Below are 14314 nucleotides of genomic sequence, written 5' to 3' on the forward strand. Positions count from 1 at the left end.
GAGCTGATGGATTCCTATTCCTCTTTATGACAGGCCTGGTGTGTCGTGAATTAGGCAAAGGAAGTTTCGAAGGGTACCTTTTCTAAACAAAAAGTGTAACAAATTTGTTCTCGATATAAGCTTTCGTTTTACTGATTTATTTTCTGTTTCTTCCTCGAAGAAAAAAGAAACGTTAAATAGATAGTTGTAAATTTTTGTTTGTATTGTAGAACAATGTTCACTGTTTTTTTTGTATCTTCATTGTATGGTCTGAATCAGAATGAAGCCAACTTTTCTCCACGAAGACAGCTGGCTTATACGGATGGTTCCTTTTAAACAAGCAAAAAAAAAAACTGAGAAGTTTAAAAGTTCCCGGCTCTGTACTTCTATTATTGGTACTCGGCTTTAGTTCTGCATTCGGTTCAGAGTTTTACGATGAGATTGGATGAGAATGTTGGGTTTCCTACAGTTGTTGTTTTTCCGTTATTTTATAATGCATTCGATCAAAAAACCTAGAATAACACCTTAATCAAAATGAGTCTATTTGATGCGAGTTGCGTGTGTGTTTGTGTGTTGTATGTCGGTATGATTCATGCTTTGTTACTTTTTTAAATATAGAAACCTATTTCATACAATCTTGACGTGAATACACAGTTTTTTCTTGTTAATAGTTTTCAGTTCTAATTACAAATTGATGGCCCGCTTTGAAAGCCATTTTCCCTGAATTTGCGTGTGTGTATTATTAGATGTGTAACTTTCTGTTTGATTCGATCTTTAGTAATTTTAATGCGACACACTTTTTTTCTCTTCAAACAATGACAAAGGATTTTTCAATGCGAACAAAAACAAAACATGGATTGTAAATTTTAGCTTCCTAAGCGACTTTTTTTTTTGTTTCCAATAACTGGGTTGGCTGATTTTTGGTAAAAATTTAACATTGTCTTGCATAACATAAGCACTTTAAGTTTACACAGGATAACTCAATAACTTTGTGTTTGCTCTGTTTGGATGATGTGTTGTCACGCACGAGTTTCACTCACAGTTGCTTCATCAACAAACAAGGCCTAGGCATTTTTCCGCGCAATGTTTTTTATCCTTCTACAGATGGTTGGGGTTGTATAGAGTTGTTGCAATTTCTGCATCCAATCGCGCTCAATTGTATGGTGATGACTTTAGAAAAAATATATCATATATCTAGAGCACTCTTTTACCTCCCTAATTAATTTTTGTTTTCGAATCTTGCCTATATGTGTGGTTTTCGGTTGAACTCATCCCTTTTTTATACAATTCCGCTTCCTTCATTTACAATAAACTTATCCAAGAGTTGCCATTCGTCATTAAAATATGGTTTTCGTTGCCGTTCACTGTTGTTTGATTCCAGTTTGGATTCGCGGAGAAGCGCAATCGGTTCAATGCTCCGGATGGTGTTCCGTTTTCGCTTACTGTTGTCCACTGAAGTTGAATGAACTTGGAATCGTGTGCTGCGTGAATTGATAACCTGAAAAGAAGTAGAAATAAACACGTAAATTTCAATAACTATTCGCAAAACCATAATTGATATATGAAAACTTATGGATGTGAAAAAATAAGGTTTTCCTGCATACTTATGAAGGCTTTAAGAAATTGGTTTTTGAAATTTGTTTCTACAGGAACCAGTTTATTCGTTCCTCACAAGCTATTGTTCCCCGAAATATTGCCGTACCTCTCGTCAGCATTTGAGCTTCTTGTAGCGATTGGTTTCGGCCTCGCAGAACCGATCCTGTTCCAACTGGTTGGCATGCCTTTTCCTACTCTCCAGTGAATGTGATATCGTTGCTACGGCACATCCATATGAGGTTTCGATAGAGAATTGAAAGAAAGGGGGTACAGGTTGTTACATATATGATTTTGGCATTTAAACTACTACCTACAACTACTGCTTTGGAAGCCAATCGTGACAATGAAAAATCAAATCTACAATACCTTCGAAAGCTGTTGTTTGAGATGCTGAAATTTGAGTTCGTGGGGATCAAAAATTTTGTCTGTTCACATAATTTGTACAGCGATGAGAAATAAAGATGTTTTGAGGATCAAGCTTATTTCCAAAAGGCCTTGATTCGTACTCATTTACTTAACTTAAGTATGATATAAGTTTTAAGATTTACAAGCATGGAATTTTTCAGTTTACAAATTATTTGATCAACAATAGTTTAAGAACCAAGTAAAAAATAATAATTAAATGCTTTTCTTTCAACAGTAGCCTAAATTCCGACTTTCTCAGGAACACGGACTTCACTTAACGCTCACGCCTAACTCACCTCCGCTGTTTTCAATCTCCTTGGAACGTTTCGCTGCTTTCTTCTGTTCAGCAGTTACTAAAATTTCCTGCAACTGGACAGCCTCGTGCGGTTGCAAATTTCTGGTAAGCATGTTATACCAGTTCGGATCGGCGGTTGGAAGCGCTACAAAAGAAAAAAGTAAAACATTGGTTATCACTCGATTCAAAGAGTGAGTGAAATAAATTTCAACTTACCGGTCATAACTTCCTGGAAGGCAAAGTATTCATCAACGTACTGTGGGTTATCCTCCTCATCCAGTGGAGTGGTGAATCCTTCGAGCGCCGTTTCGTCCAGATCATCATCCCCATCGTCATCATCATCGTCGTCGTCGTCCTCATCCGAATCACCATCCTGCAAGATTTTCTTTTTAAAAAATTGTTACAAATCAACGAGCAACCAAATCAAACCTTAATCGTGGCGGTCAGTTCCAAACCATGCTCGGCAGCCTTATCCTGGGCCATTTTGGCGATGCGCTCAAAGTAGGACGGCCCCATCTCGTCCACCTCGTCCTCGTCGCTGGAAATTCCCTCCTCCAGATCGTCATCCTCGTCCTCGCTTTCCTCCTCCTCACCCTCGGCGGCCCGGGTGGCGTACGCCCGCTTCAGCCCTTCGAAGATCAGTATCAACGTGGGAATGATTTTGTCGCTCAGTTCGCTCAGCACCGCCGGCTTGTTCTCGCCCAGCGACATCAGCGTGCAAAGTCCAATAACGCACAGCTTCCGATCGTGGATTCTAGAATAAATCGAAAACCAATCGCTTTTAGTATCAGCTCACTGATGATGATGTGACTCTGATTTACCCAAGGAAGCAATCCGAATCGTGAATCCATTGTTTGATAAAGTGTGACGCTATCGATTCGTTGCTTACTGGAAGCGGAATCTTTTCGAGGATTTGCAACAACAATTGAGGGTTGTAGTACAGCGCGGCTATCACGACCTGCGGAAGATTTTAAATTTGTCAATTCTTTGAAACAAACACATGCAGAAAGCCGAACGCACCTGTAGGCACATTGTCCGCAGTTCGGATGTTTTCACCTCTCGCGTTAACCGAGTCAAAGCCAATTCCACGAAGCTTGGTATACATTCGTCGATCTGTCCTTTACACTGCAGAATGATGACCTCCAGCAGTTTGGCCGCACTGCATTCTGATTCTTCCGTTGCGCTTCCACCCATGACCTGTCGATTACCGAATAAATTTTCAGAACATCGATGCTGCGAAACGAACGAATGCAATCTGAACTTACCGTTTTACACATGTTGAACATGGCTAGCACGTGATTCTGATTCGAAAGAAATGCTGGAGTATCGACAGTTATGTAATTGTGTAGTGCTGGCATCATGTCCACGAAGTAATCAATTCCGTCTTTTTGGAAAAGCTGTTAAATGAAGAAATAAATCTCAATCTAAGACTAGACACTAAAACACAAAGATTTCAATTACCTGGTAGATAATTTCCAACAATTTCCACATGTCCGGTGATATCGATTTGGAGGTAAGATCGTACACCAGGGAGAAAGCTTCTTCGTAAAACTCGCTGACGTTGTGCTGAAGGACGTGACCCACGACCTGGAGAACGATCGGATGCAGCGAAAGCATCACCTGAGGATGTTCTTCCATAACGCTGAGCAGCGTTTCCATCGTATTCAACAGTCCCATAGCAGTGATGGCTCGTTCATCGGAATTCTCGTCCGCCTCCAGCACTTGGCTGAAGGTGGTGGCTAAATGCTGACAGATATCGACCGCAATCGGGAGCAACTGATCGGAGTATGTGCAGACAATCTTTTGCAGTACATTGGTCAGATCTTCGTTTTCAGTTTCCCGAATGATCTTCAGTAGCTCCATCGTGATTTCTTTGATGCGACTCTCCAGACATTTGGGAGCACTCTCCTGTGAGATGAGGTACATCTGTAAGGCAACGGCGGCTTCCACTTTAACGGGAAGTTCCTTGTCCATGAGCAGGGCATTCGAAGTGAGTCGCATAATTTCCGCCAGCACTTGTTGGTTCTTCAATTTGATTTCACTGAAATAGTGTAGCACCCAACATGCTCGGGCTCTCAGGTGACCATGAGGACTGCTGAACTCCGGGAATACGTACTGCATGATCAGATTTTCCACCTGATCTTTGAAAACCTTTTTCTTCAGTAAGACATCAGCAAGCGATCCGACCATGTGCAGGGCACCGTCTTTCTGCTTGGCATTCAAGTTGGGAGCGTTGATTATCTGCATGATCAGTTGCATAACTTGGGGTAGAACACCCTTCCGAGTTTTACAGCAATTGTGCAACAGGGTTTCGGCAGCCGGAACCGGGGTTGTGTAGTCGTCAAATACGTCAAACTTTTGCCGGATGTATTCGATCGGGTCCGCCTCCCAGAGCTCTTCGTCCGCTTCCGAGTAGCACATGAGCGGAAAGATGACATCCTGGATGATGGCGATGAAGTGTGGCTTCAGCATTTTCCACGAATGGGCATGCGAAACGCTGGAAAAGGGAAATCGTTGATTAATTTATCCTTACTCATGGCGTAAGCCGTAAATTCGACTACAAGGAAGCCTGTGAAAAAACTCCTTATCCGAATTTTTATGTTTGGAACAAAATCAACTATGAGACTTAAGACATTGAACCTGAGACATTATAAACGAGACATAAGATTTGATACCTGGGGTTTCAAAGGCGTGGAAACCTCTTTAATAAAATAAATCAAAATCTTCAAGTCTCTTTCTTCCATAATTTAAAAGAGTTGAAACTTCGTTTTTTTATCTTTTCGACTGATTAATTGCTTGAAGTTTAGACAGTTAAATGATAAATGCATGGGAATGAGCTCTACTTTTGAACCCTCGAATACTCACGCGTGTTTGATGTAGTTCAGCGTGTCGGTCATCACACGTGGCGACACGTAGATTTTGTTCCTATACTGGTCCAGAACTTTAAGCAGCACATTCAATAACCCACTGGTAAACGTCTGCAAATACCAATCGGCGAATTCATTGTACTCCTTCGACACCACGTTACCCGGGCTACCGTAACGTTCAAACATCCGCAGAACGATATGGGATGCCCACTTTTTAGCCTTCCACCAGGGCAGCTCGGGCCGTTCGTCTTCGTCGATGTGCGTTGAATCCGGAGCAGGTCGGTCCAAAATCTGCCGACAAATCTCCATCCAGTTGGAGAAAATATCCTTGTCGATGACTTTCAGTGGTAGTGCGTACTGTGTGAGGGCGTAGTAGATTTTCAGAATCTGTTTCTGCATCAGGACGCTCTGCTCGGACGGATCGTTGATAAGGTTCATCATCAAGTTGTACATCTGTGGCAGAAGCAGATTCATCGCCTCGTTCAACGGAGCTCTCTCGGTGGATTTTTTGTATTCATAATTTTTCACCAACTGGTACATACACATGAGGGCACCGTTCCATCCATTGGCGTCTCGATTTTGCAGATAGATGCTAATTTTGTCCACCACCTGAGTCCACCGGCCGGGAAAATCGTTCTTGATAATGTTGTTGATGCACACGCACAGCTGCACCCGAATAATGTCCGGTGCATGGACGATGGCTTCCACGATAGTGTCCCGAATCATTGCTCGGTCCTGTTCGTGGATCGAGAAGGGCAACGGATTGCCGGGTTCCGCTTCACGCTCCTGCCAACTGCTGGTGATCAAATTTTTCAAATAGATGGCTCCCGCCTGCCGGACCGGACTATCCACATCGTTTTGCATGATAACCTGCAGCAAGTTTGGCAGGAAGCCGATAATTTTGTGGACCTACAATGGCAGAATGTAGTTGTTAAAATCGTGTAAAGGAGTTACTGATTGCCTAAGCCACGCAAGGTAATTAAAGATAGTATTTTGCCATCGATTCCATTTCTCTGTTTATATAATGTATAATGTCTGAATATTTAACAAATTCTAGGCAATGGAAAAAAGGGACACAATAGTCATTTTCAAAAAAATGACCCATAGATACACGGAAAGATGCATAGATTGCATTGATATTGATAAGGTGATTATTACGCCCTCCAAGCACGTGATATTATTTCAAAATTGGAATATAAGCCCTCATATCACCCGGAAGTATTTCTAGCCATCGAAAATGATTGACGCCCTTCAAATCAAAGAAAGCTTATAAATGTTCATCCTCCTCTTGCAGACACCTACTCATCCGAATGGGTTGTTGCAAACGAAAAAAAAATATATAAGCATGTTGCATTGCCATTGTTTTTGCTTCCTTCAAGTGGATGACTCGAGAATGACTGGAGAATCCTTGAACATTCAGGTTGCCACCACCTTATCGCTTGTTTTTGTCTATTGATCTATTTTCTCCTTCCACCCACTCTTTGCTCTGTTTGTTATCCGTGTCCCTGATCCAGCTGTGTATTAAAAAAAACGAAATCAAAATCCAATCCAATGTTACGCTTTGACTTTTAGCATACAGTTATAATAGACAGTGTCTTGCATTTTCTTCGGGGTACGAGACACAAAAATTGACCAAACAAATCTGCACTGGAATCGAAATGTAAACATAGATGTTATTTCTTATGATAGGTATCTGTTTTTCTTTCGACTTGACTGGCCAACTTTTTGGAACCTAAATCATTGACCCTGAGCTTCAAGATTGAAGATTTTATTTGTTGAATATAATGTTCCTGCTTAACGACGAAACCAATCATTGACTAATAATAAATCTGAGCCTGTTGGAATAATACTGTGATAAGTACTGTACTTAGTTTTTTCTTGTAAAAATGTTTTTTTTATTGTGAATAAAAGTAACTAGAAGATAATTCATGCCATTGGTTTTTAGTAATCTACAATTTGTTTCTTTTTTAACACTTTGAATATTTGTTGCAAGCTAAAATTTTACATTTTGGGAAGGCTGTTCCGAGTTATTATCGTAAAAAATTAACTGTATTGACTATTTGTGCCATAAAAATAGTTCAAGACGTATAAACATGATATCTGATTTTTCAACCAGGTTGGCATGATAACTTTTTTAAGGACTAAGAACTAGGTATGGCTTTGGTATTTTAAAACATTTTTTTTAATCTTAACATTAAAGTTTTATTATTACGGTGGATTCGGTATTCGAGCTTCAATCATAAACATTCAATTTACGAACACGCCGTTAATACCTTAACACTACTAATTTTCATTGAGCTATTTTTTTTAATTTTGTAAGGGTTTTCAAATGCCCAGGAGGCATTCATCCCTATTTGTGATTAATTTGTTTATGCAATAAAGTATCTTTCTATTTTGTAAGTCGGATTGTAATGACGAATAGATAAAAATTATTTGAAACCGAAAATCTATAGTGTAGATATAAAAGTTTTAAAGTTGTTATGTAGTTGCAATATCGCATGTGCAATGGTAAAATATAAAATAAAATTAAAATCACTGTTGGTAAACTTTTTTCGAAAGGTCAAAACATTATGCAATGCGACCAATCAGCGAATCCGGCTACACTGGCCGACCACAAACACGTCAAAACAAACCGCTCGGCTGTCACGTAGTCGCACAACTACATGCGAAGCCTCATATATGTACACATCTCATTCGCGGGCACGTAACATCGCCGTTTCAATGTAGTTGGGCCAAAAGCGCATAGCAAAAGGGATGAAACGAAAAGATGGCTAAAAATTCGTATCATGATTAAAAATTGACCACTGAAATGGAGTTCGAAGTGGAAAATCTCTCTTGTCTAGTTGGCAAAATTTCATTCTTCCAGCTTGGAAGCTTTCGAACCGGATGAGTCATCCTACGACGCAACAAACTCGACGTTTCCAAATGGCAAAAAGCTTTTAATTTACCCTTAAAAATCTGAGCACATGGTTTCCATAAGCAAAAGAATGTTGCCGTAGCTTACCTGATTCAGCTGTTCTTCCGCTTGCAGCCGTTGGCTAGGCTCGATCGTAGCCCGCAGCAGTTCGCAAATTTTAGCATTATCCATGTTGAATCGATTTCAGGAACCACTTTGCTGTATCAGCAACCAGCAACTCCCGCTGATGATCAAAGTTGGCCAAAATTTGCACAGCACGCGGTAAACAAGCGCATTCACACACCGCACTTCAGCGGGAATTCGACAATCGCCAGAAACCAGATCCGACTACTGTGGTTTTTCCGCCACGGGCGTGCTTCCGTTGCGGGAAAAGGTAAAATTTCAATTTTTCCACTCGCCGGACACTCCCGTTGATGAAGAGAAGAAGAAACACAACACGCGCGCGATTGGGAAATTCGCACCAGACTCTCTTTACTTCACTTCCGCACGGGAATGGACAATCGCAAAGACTGAAATAAAAGGCGGCGGACGATGACACATACAAGTTGCGTTGCGGTGCTTTGGTTGGATTCAGAAATTCGGATAGATGAAAACATAGGAAAGGGGGTGCCAAACGTGTACGAAGCGAGGGTGCGGGAAGAGCGGCCAGCAGACATTTCTGCGAGAATGGCACTCACACTGGCGAAGATCGTGCACCACTACATCGACAAAGCCGGCTTGCGGGTTGCCAAATTTATCAACAACTCGCCTCGAATTGGCTTGAAATCAGTTAGTTTGGCGGTTTTTTGCTTGCAATGAACTCTGAAATAAAATTTTATTTCGAAAGAGATGTGAGGGTCAAATGAGTCTGTTCTTTTAATGCATTCTGATTCACAGCTGAAACTGAATTCATATCTGATTTTTCGTCGTTACAAAAATAAGAAAAAAAATCTAGTCTTGTTATCAATTTTATCATTTTATAATTTGTACAGTTCAACTCAATTTTCTATTTCTTCATTTTTGTTATGTTTTTTAATAACATCTTCGTGGTTATTTAATGTCCTTTTGTCTTTCATTTTAAAAAAATCTTGAATTCTTTATAATTTTGGTCATTTTTGCCATTTTTATAATTTTTGTCATTTTTGTCGTTTTTGTCATTTTTGTCGTTTTTTTTTTCATTTTTGTCTCATTTCTCATTTTTCTATTTCTTCATTTTTGTTATGTTTTTTAATTGTAATTTTTATGATTTTTATAATTTTTGTCATTTTTGAAATTTTTGTCAGTTTTGTCATTTTTATCATTTTTGTCATTTTTGTCATTTTTGTCATTTTTGTCATTTTTGTCATTTTTGTCATTTTTGTCATTTTTGTCATTTTTGTCATTTTTGTCATTTTTGTCATTTTTGTCATTTTTGTCATTTCTGTCATTTTTGTCATTTTTGGCATTTTTGGCATTTTTATAATTTTAGTTATTTTTGTCATTCATTGTATTTTTTTGCATGGCAAAAATTTGTCATTTTACTTCTTTTGTCGATTTTATTGTTTTTATTCGTTCAATTTCGTCAATTTGATTTTCTTTCCATATTTGTCAATTTTAATTTTTTTTTAGCTTTATAACGTGTGAGATGAGATCTCATTAATCATTTCCGTTTATCTCTGTAACTTCTTTAATTTTTATGAGTTTTGTGATTTTTAAAAACAAATTTGTCTTATAAATTTGTTTTTAAATTACGTTTTTAAATTTTAAATTTAATTATTGATTTAAATTAACAAAGTTTGTCTCAAGGTATTCAGTTCTTGTATCAATTGTTTTCAGTTCAACCTTTTTTCGAACCGGATATTAGAATGAAAAGTTGATTACAGCTCGTGTAACATTTCTTTAATTTATTGAAAATGAGCACAGAAACAATATATGTATTTTGATCAATCACACATAACATTGTACCCGCATAAAAGTTACCTTTGTATGGTTGTTTGTGAAGGTCCGACAATATCGACAGATATTATACGTTGAATTTGTTTTATGATAATCAATCGTTTCAATACTTCTGTTGTAATTAGTATGGTATAGTTTCCAATATCAATAACATATTTTTCCATCAATCAATCGGTTTAATTTATTTCTCTAACCGGTTGTTCATAACCTGTACACCGATAGGGCTACATTGGTGAATTTCAAACATTTCATTTATTCCTTGTATACATTTTGCAAGAAGGTTATAGATAACGTTCAATCAATCAATTTAAAAAATATATTTTCCAATTGCAACTGAAGCTGAAGCCAACTGAAGCAAGTGATTTCCAACAAATATTTATAGTAACAATTTCAAGATGATCTTTTTTTTTAAAAATCATTGCTTTTAGAAAAAAATTAATTGGGTAAAAGACCGTTTCCACTCAAGGGAATGCAACAAAAAAAACTCCAAAACTTACACCATTACTTCTTAATCTTTGAAGTTATTTTACCGACAAAAATTTTGTTATAAAATTCTTTTCGAAAAGTGGAATTTTTAAACAATTTTTATTCCAATTCGACCAATTTACTATGGACACTCCGGGTGATCTCAAGGTTGCTTTATTTTCAATGCAAAGAAATGAATTTCATAATTGATTTACCCGAGAACACCTTGGTTGGTTGGAATTCATGAGAAGAAGAAAAACATTTGAGATATTTAAACATGGGAGTAGGTTGGTTGAACCCCCGTGGAACTTCCAAATCACCAAACACATGCGTTGAAATATTCTGTATTGGAAATTTAAAAAAAATATCTATGGACTTTATGTTGATACGGAAACACTAAAATATTTAAAATCTATATTATATAAAAATGAATTTCTGTCTGTCTGTCTGTCTGTCTGTCTGTCTGTCTGTTCCCTATAGACTCGGAAACTACTGAACCGATTTGCGTGAAACTTAACAGATGGGGGTATTGGAGGCCGGGGAAGGTTCATATTATGGTTTGAGACCCCTCCCTCTCTCAATAAGGGAGGGAGGGGCCTCCCAAACAAAAGACAATTTTTTGCATAACTCGAGCACCCATCAAGCAAATGGTATCAAAATTGGCATTGGGTGGTATTTGGGTACGAAGAATATTAATATGTATATAAGGTACCCCTCCCTCCTCTCAGTTGGGTGATAGGAAGGGGAGAGGGGGGCTACCTTACAATTTTTCATATAACTCGAAAACTTATCAAGATATTGGAACCAAATTTGGCATGGGAATGTGTTGGGATACGAAAAATATTATAATGATTACTTTAGACCCCTCCCCTTTTTTGTAGAAAGGGGGAGGGGGCCTCTTTCATATTTTTTCACATAACTCAAAAACTAATAAAGCAAATGGAACAAAATTTGGGATGGGAGGGTATTTGGATACGAAAAACATTTCTATGATTTTATGAGTCCCATCCCTCTTTCCAGTAGGGAGATATAAAGGGGGAGGGGGCCTCTTACATTTTTTTACATAACTCAAAAACTAATTAAGCAAATGGAACCTAATTTGGCATAAGCGGGTATTTGAGAACGTGACATGTTCTAATGATTGTTAGAGACCCCTTCCTTCTTCCAGCGGGGAAAAAGGAAAGAGGGAGAGGAGTTTCATACAATTTTTACTGCATAACTCAAGAACTACAACAGAAAATGGAACCAAATTTGGCATGGAACTATATTTGGGTACGAGAAATGCTTCTATGAATATTTGGTATCCCTCACTCCTTCAAAGAGGTAGATGAAAAAGGGGAAGAGAGATCTCCATTACAATTTTTAGTCTAACTGGAGAGCTAATCGAGCAAATATAACCATATTTGGCATGTAAGGGTGTTTGGATAGGTGAAATATTTCTATTATAAATTGAAGCCCCTCCTTTTTCAGTGGAAAGATATACAGGGGGAAAGAGGGGCTTCCATACAATTTTTTCGAGAATTAATCGAAGAAATGAAACCAAATTTGGCTTCAAAAAGTATTTGAGTACGAAAAATACTTTTTCTATGTAAAACAATTCCTTTCTTGCAGTAGGATGATGGAATTGGGAATATAGGAAGGGAAGAGGAAGCTTACATTTAATTTTTTTTTACAAAATCCGAGAAATGGACAAAACTTAACATGGAGAATCATTTTGGTATGATTCTATGATTATCTGATACACAATCCTCCTTTCAGTGAGTAGGTACATAGGAGGAGGGAGGTGAGCCCAACACAATTTTGTTAGCATAAGTTCTTAATTTATGCCAACGATGCCATCAAATGAAGACAAATATGGCATGGAAAGGTACTTGATTACTAGATACGTTTCTACGATTGTTATAGACCTTTACGCTTTACAGTGTAGAGAGGGGAAGAAAGGAGGAAGCGCCATATACATTTTGTTGTAAGGATTAATATCAACCAATGGAACTATATTTGATATAAGAGAATTTTCGGGAACGAAAAAATGGGTATGATTATTAAAGATCACGACCTCCATTCTGCAGGGGGTGAAGGGAAGGGCAGGGGAGAGGGCTCTCTTATCAGTTTTTAGCATGAATCCAAAACATATCAAGAAAATACATCCATATTATATAAGTAAGATTGTTTGCGTACGATTAATTTGAGACATTTCAGACAGATTAAAATTGTCAGTTCATTAACACAAATTTATACAGCAAGATTCAGAATATTAGTTTAAGTTATCTTTGTGTTGCAATTTGCAACTCCAGCTGCAGCTCTCATTTTATAGCGGTTGCTTATGAATTATGTTATAATTTGACTTAAAATAATGCCAATAAAACAATAAAAATTTGATTATTTTATGAAAATATCATTTGATTTTGAAAGGTGTAGCAAAGCACACCGGGTCAGCTAGTAGAAAATAAAAATAATTATGTTTAGGATTCAGATTCATTCATCGGATTCATTCAATCAGTTTTTAACATCAGACAAATGATTTCAAATTATTTATTATCCATCTTAATTCGAATTGCCAAATTGTCCATTCTGGATTTATCTGAAAAAAAAAATCAAATTAAAGGAATCTTTCTCATTAATATTTATTTATAACTACACCCAAAATTCAGCCTCTGCGCCAATGGCGTGTAGTCAATTTCATAGCATCATTGGTACAAGAAGATAACGCGACCGGCACTGATTCGATTTGCGCCCACCGGCATTAACCTCCCAGCGCAACCGAATTGCGTATGTCTGAATGAAACAAAATAAAAACGTTTTCGCGTCCCTCCCCATCGCATCACAAGCCGAAGAAGGATGGATATAAATACCGGCCAACACCAGGCAGCCAGCGAACCGAGCACTGTGCGTGTGAATGTAGCAAAAGCAACAACAAAAACATCCTTCTAATTCAATCAACCGGCAAATACGGCTAAGCTGTGCGTGTGTATGTAGCAAAAGCAACAACAAAAACATTCCTTCAATTCACCGGCAAACAACACCGGCCAAGCTGCCCGGCTTTAGCAGCTGTGTATATGTAGCGTGTGTATGTAATAGCAGGCAGTAAGCAAAGCACAGTTCTCATTCAATGGGTTTCCCGTTCCTTCACTCCCGTTCCCTTTCCCGTTTCCATCTTGAGACAAAGGAATGCATTGAAAGGAGGCCAAACGCCGGGAAGCCGCCGTTGTACGTTTTTTGTTCGGTAACAGAAAGCCTATGACAAAAATACCTCGTCCTGCATGAAGCTCGAATAGTACACTGGTTAGAATGTCGGACTGGCAAGACGATGGCCCTTATTCTGCGCCTCGAGTGACGTGACGATAGTAGAGTCACCCAAGTCACTCTATTCCAGCAGTCGGTTTAGGTGAGGAACGTCACTTCGGATGAACTTTGTGAGTTCTTACCCTATTCTCGTATTCACCGTGGGTGAGGATTGTCGCATTCGGGTGACGATTTTAGGTGACAATTGTCGGTACCTTTTCAGGTGACGACGAAGAACAAATCTAAGCAAAATCGTGAACAAAGCGGCATTTTAACAATAAATTGTAACACAATAGATATAAATAAACAAAAATAGCTTGTTAAAATTGTTTTTTCTCCATTTAAAACCACTTTTTTTCTTCTAAAAATCAGAAAAAATGACATGAATGACAAATGCCGATGTTGGTACGGTTGATGCGCTTCCAGTTGGAATCTGTTGCGGCAATGTTGGTAGGACCCAGCAGACTGGAGAAATAATTGGTTCCTCCCAGCAGCGTGACGCTTTTCCTCTTGTCAGAACCACCAAATAAAGTGCTGAAACAAAACCAATTCAAATGCAGTAAGATATTTTTGCCATCTGCAATCAAATCATTA

At 38.4% G+C, this 14314-nt stretch overlaps 2 protein-coding genes across 6 annotated transcripts in view; both read right to left on the minus strand.

Moving 5' to 3' along the window:
- LOC129755587 (epsin-1) overlaps positions 1–14314 on the minus strand; it is a 253461-nt gene that overhangs the window by 171354 nt on the left and 67793 nt on the right. The gene's annotated exons all lie outside the window — the stretch shown is intronic.
- Positions 122–8582, minus strand: LOC129755586 (importin-7). Of its 2 annotated transcripts, XM_055752150.1 has the most exons (11): positions 8147–8582; positions 5141–6051; positions 3737–4772; positions 3541–3672; positions 3296–3472; positions 3097–3233; positions 2705–3029; positions 2492–2648; positions 2277–2420; positions 1682–1794; positions 122–1477 (listed from the first exon to the last, which is right to left on the minus strand). In XM_055752150.1, the coding sequence occupies exons 1-10, from the start codon at positions 8228–8230 to the stop codon at positions 1688–1690; spliced, it is 3210 nt and encodes a 1069-aa protein (XP_055608125.1). In that variant the 5' UTR covers positions 8231–8582; the 3' UTR covers positions 122–1477; positions 1682–1687. The 2 variants fall into 2 exon arrangements, with proteins under 2 accessions (XP_055608125.1, XP_055608126.1); XM_055752151.1 differs by lacking the exon at positions 1682–1794 and having other exon boundaries at positions 8147–8581.

The sequence above is a fragment of the Uranotaenia lowii genome, chromosome 3 (genome assembly GCF_029784155.1).
Source record: "Uranotaenia lowii strain MFRU-FL chromosome 3, ASM2978415v1, whole genome shotgun sequence".
In the NCBI taxonomy this organism is placed as follows: domain Eukaryota; kingdom Metazoa; phylum Arthropoda; class Insecta; order Diptera; family Culicidae; genus Uranotaenia; species Uranotaenia lowii.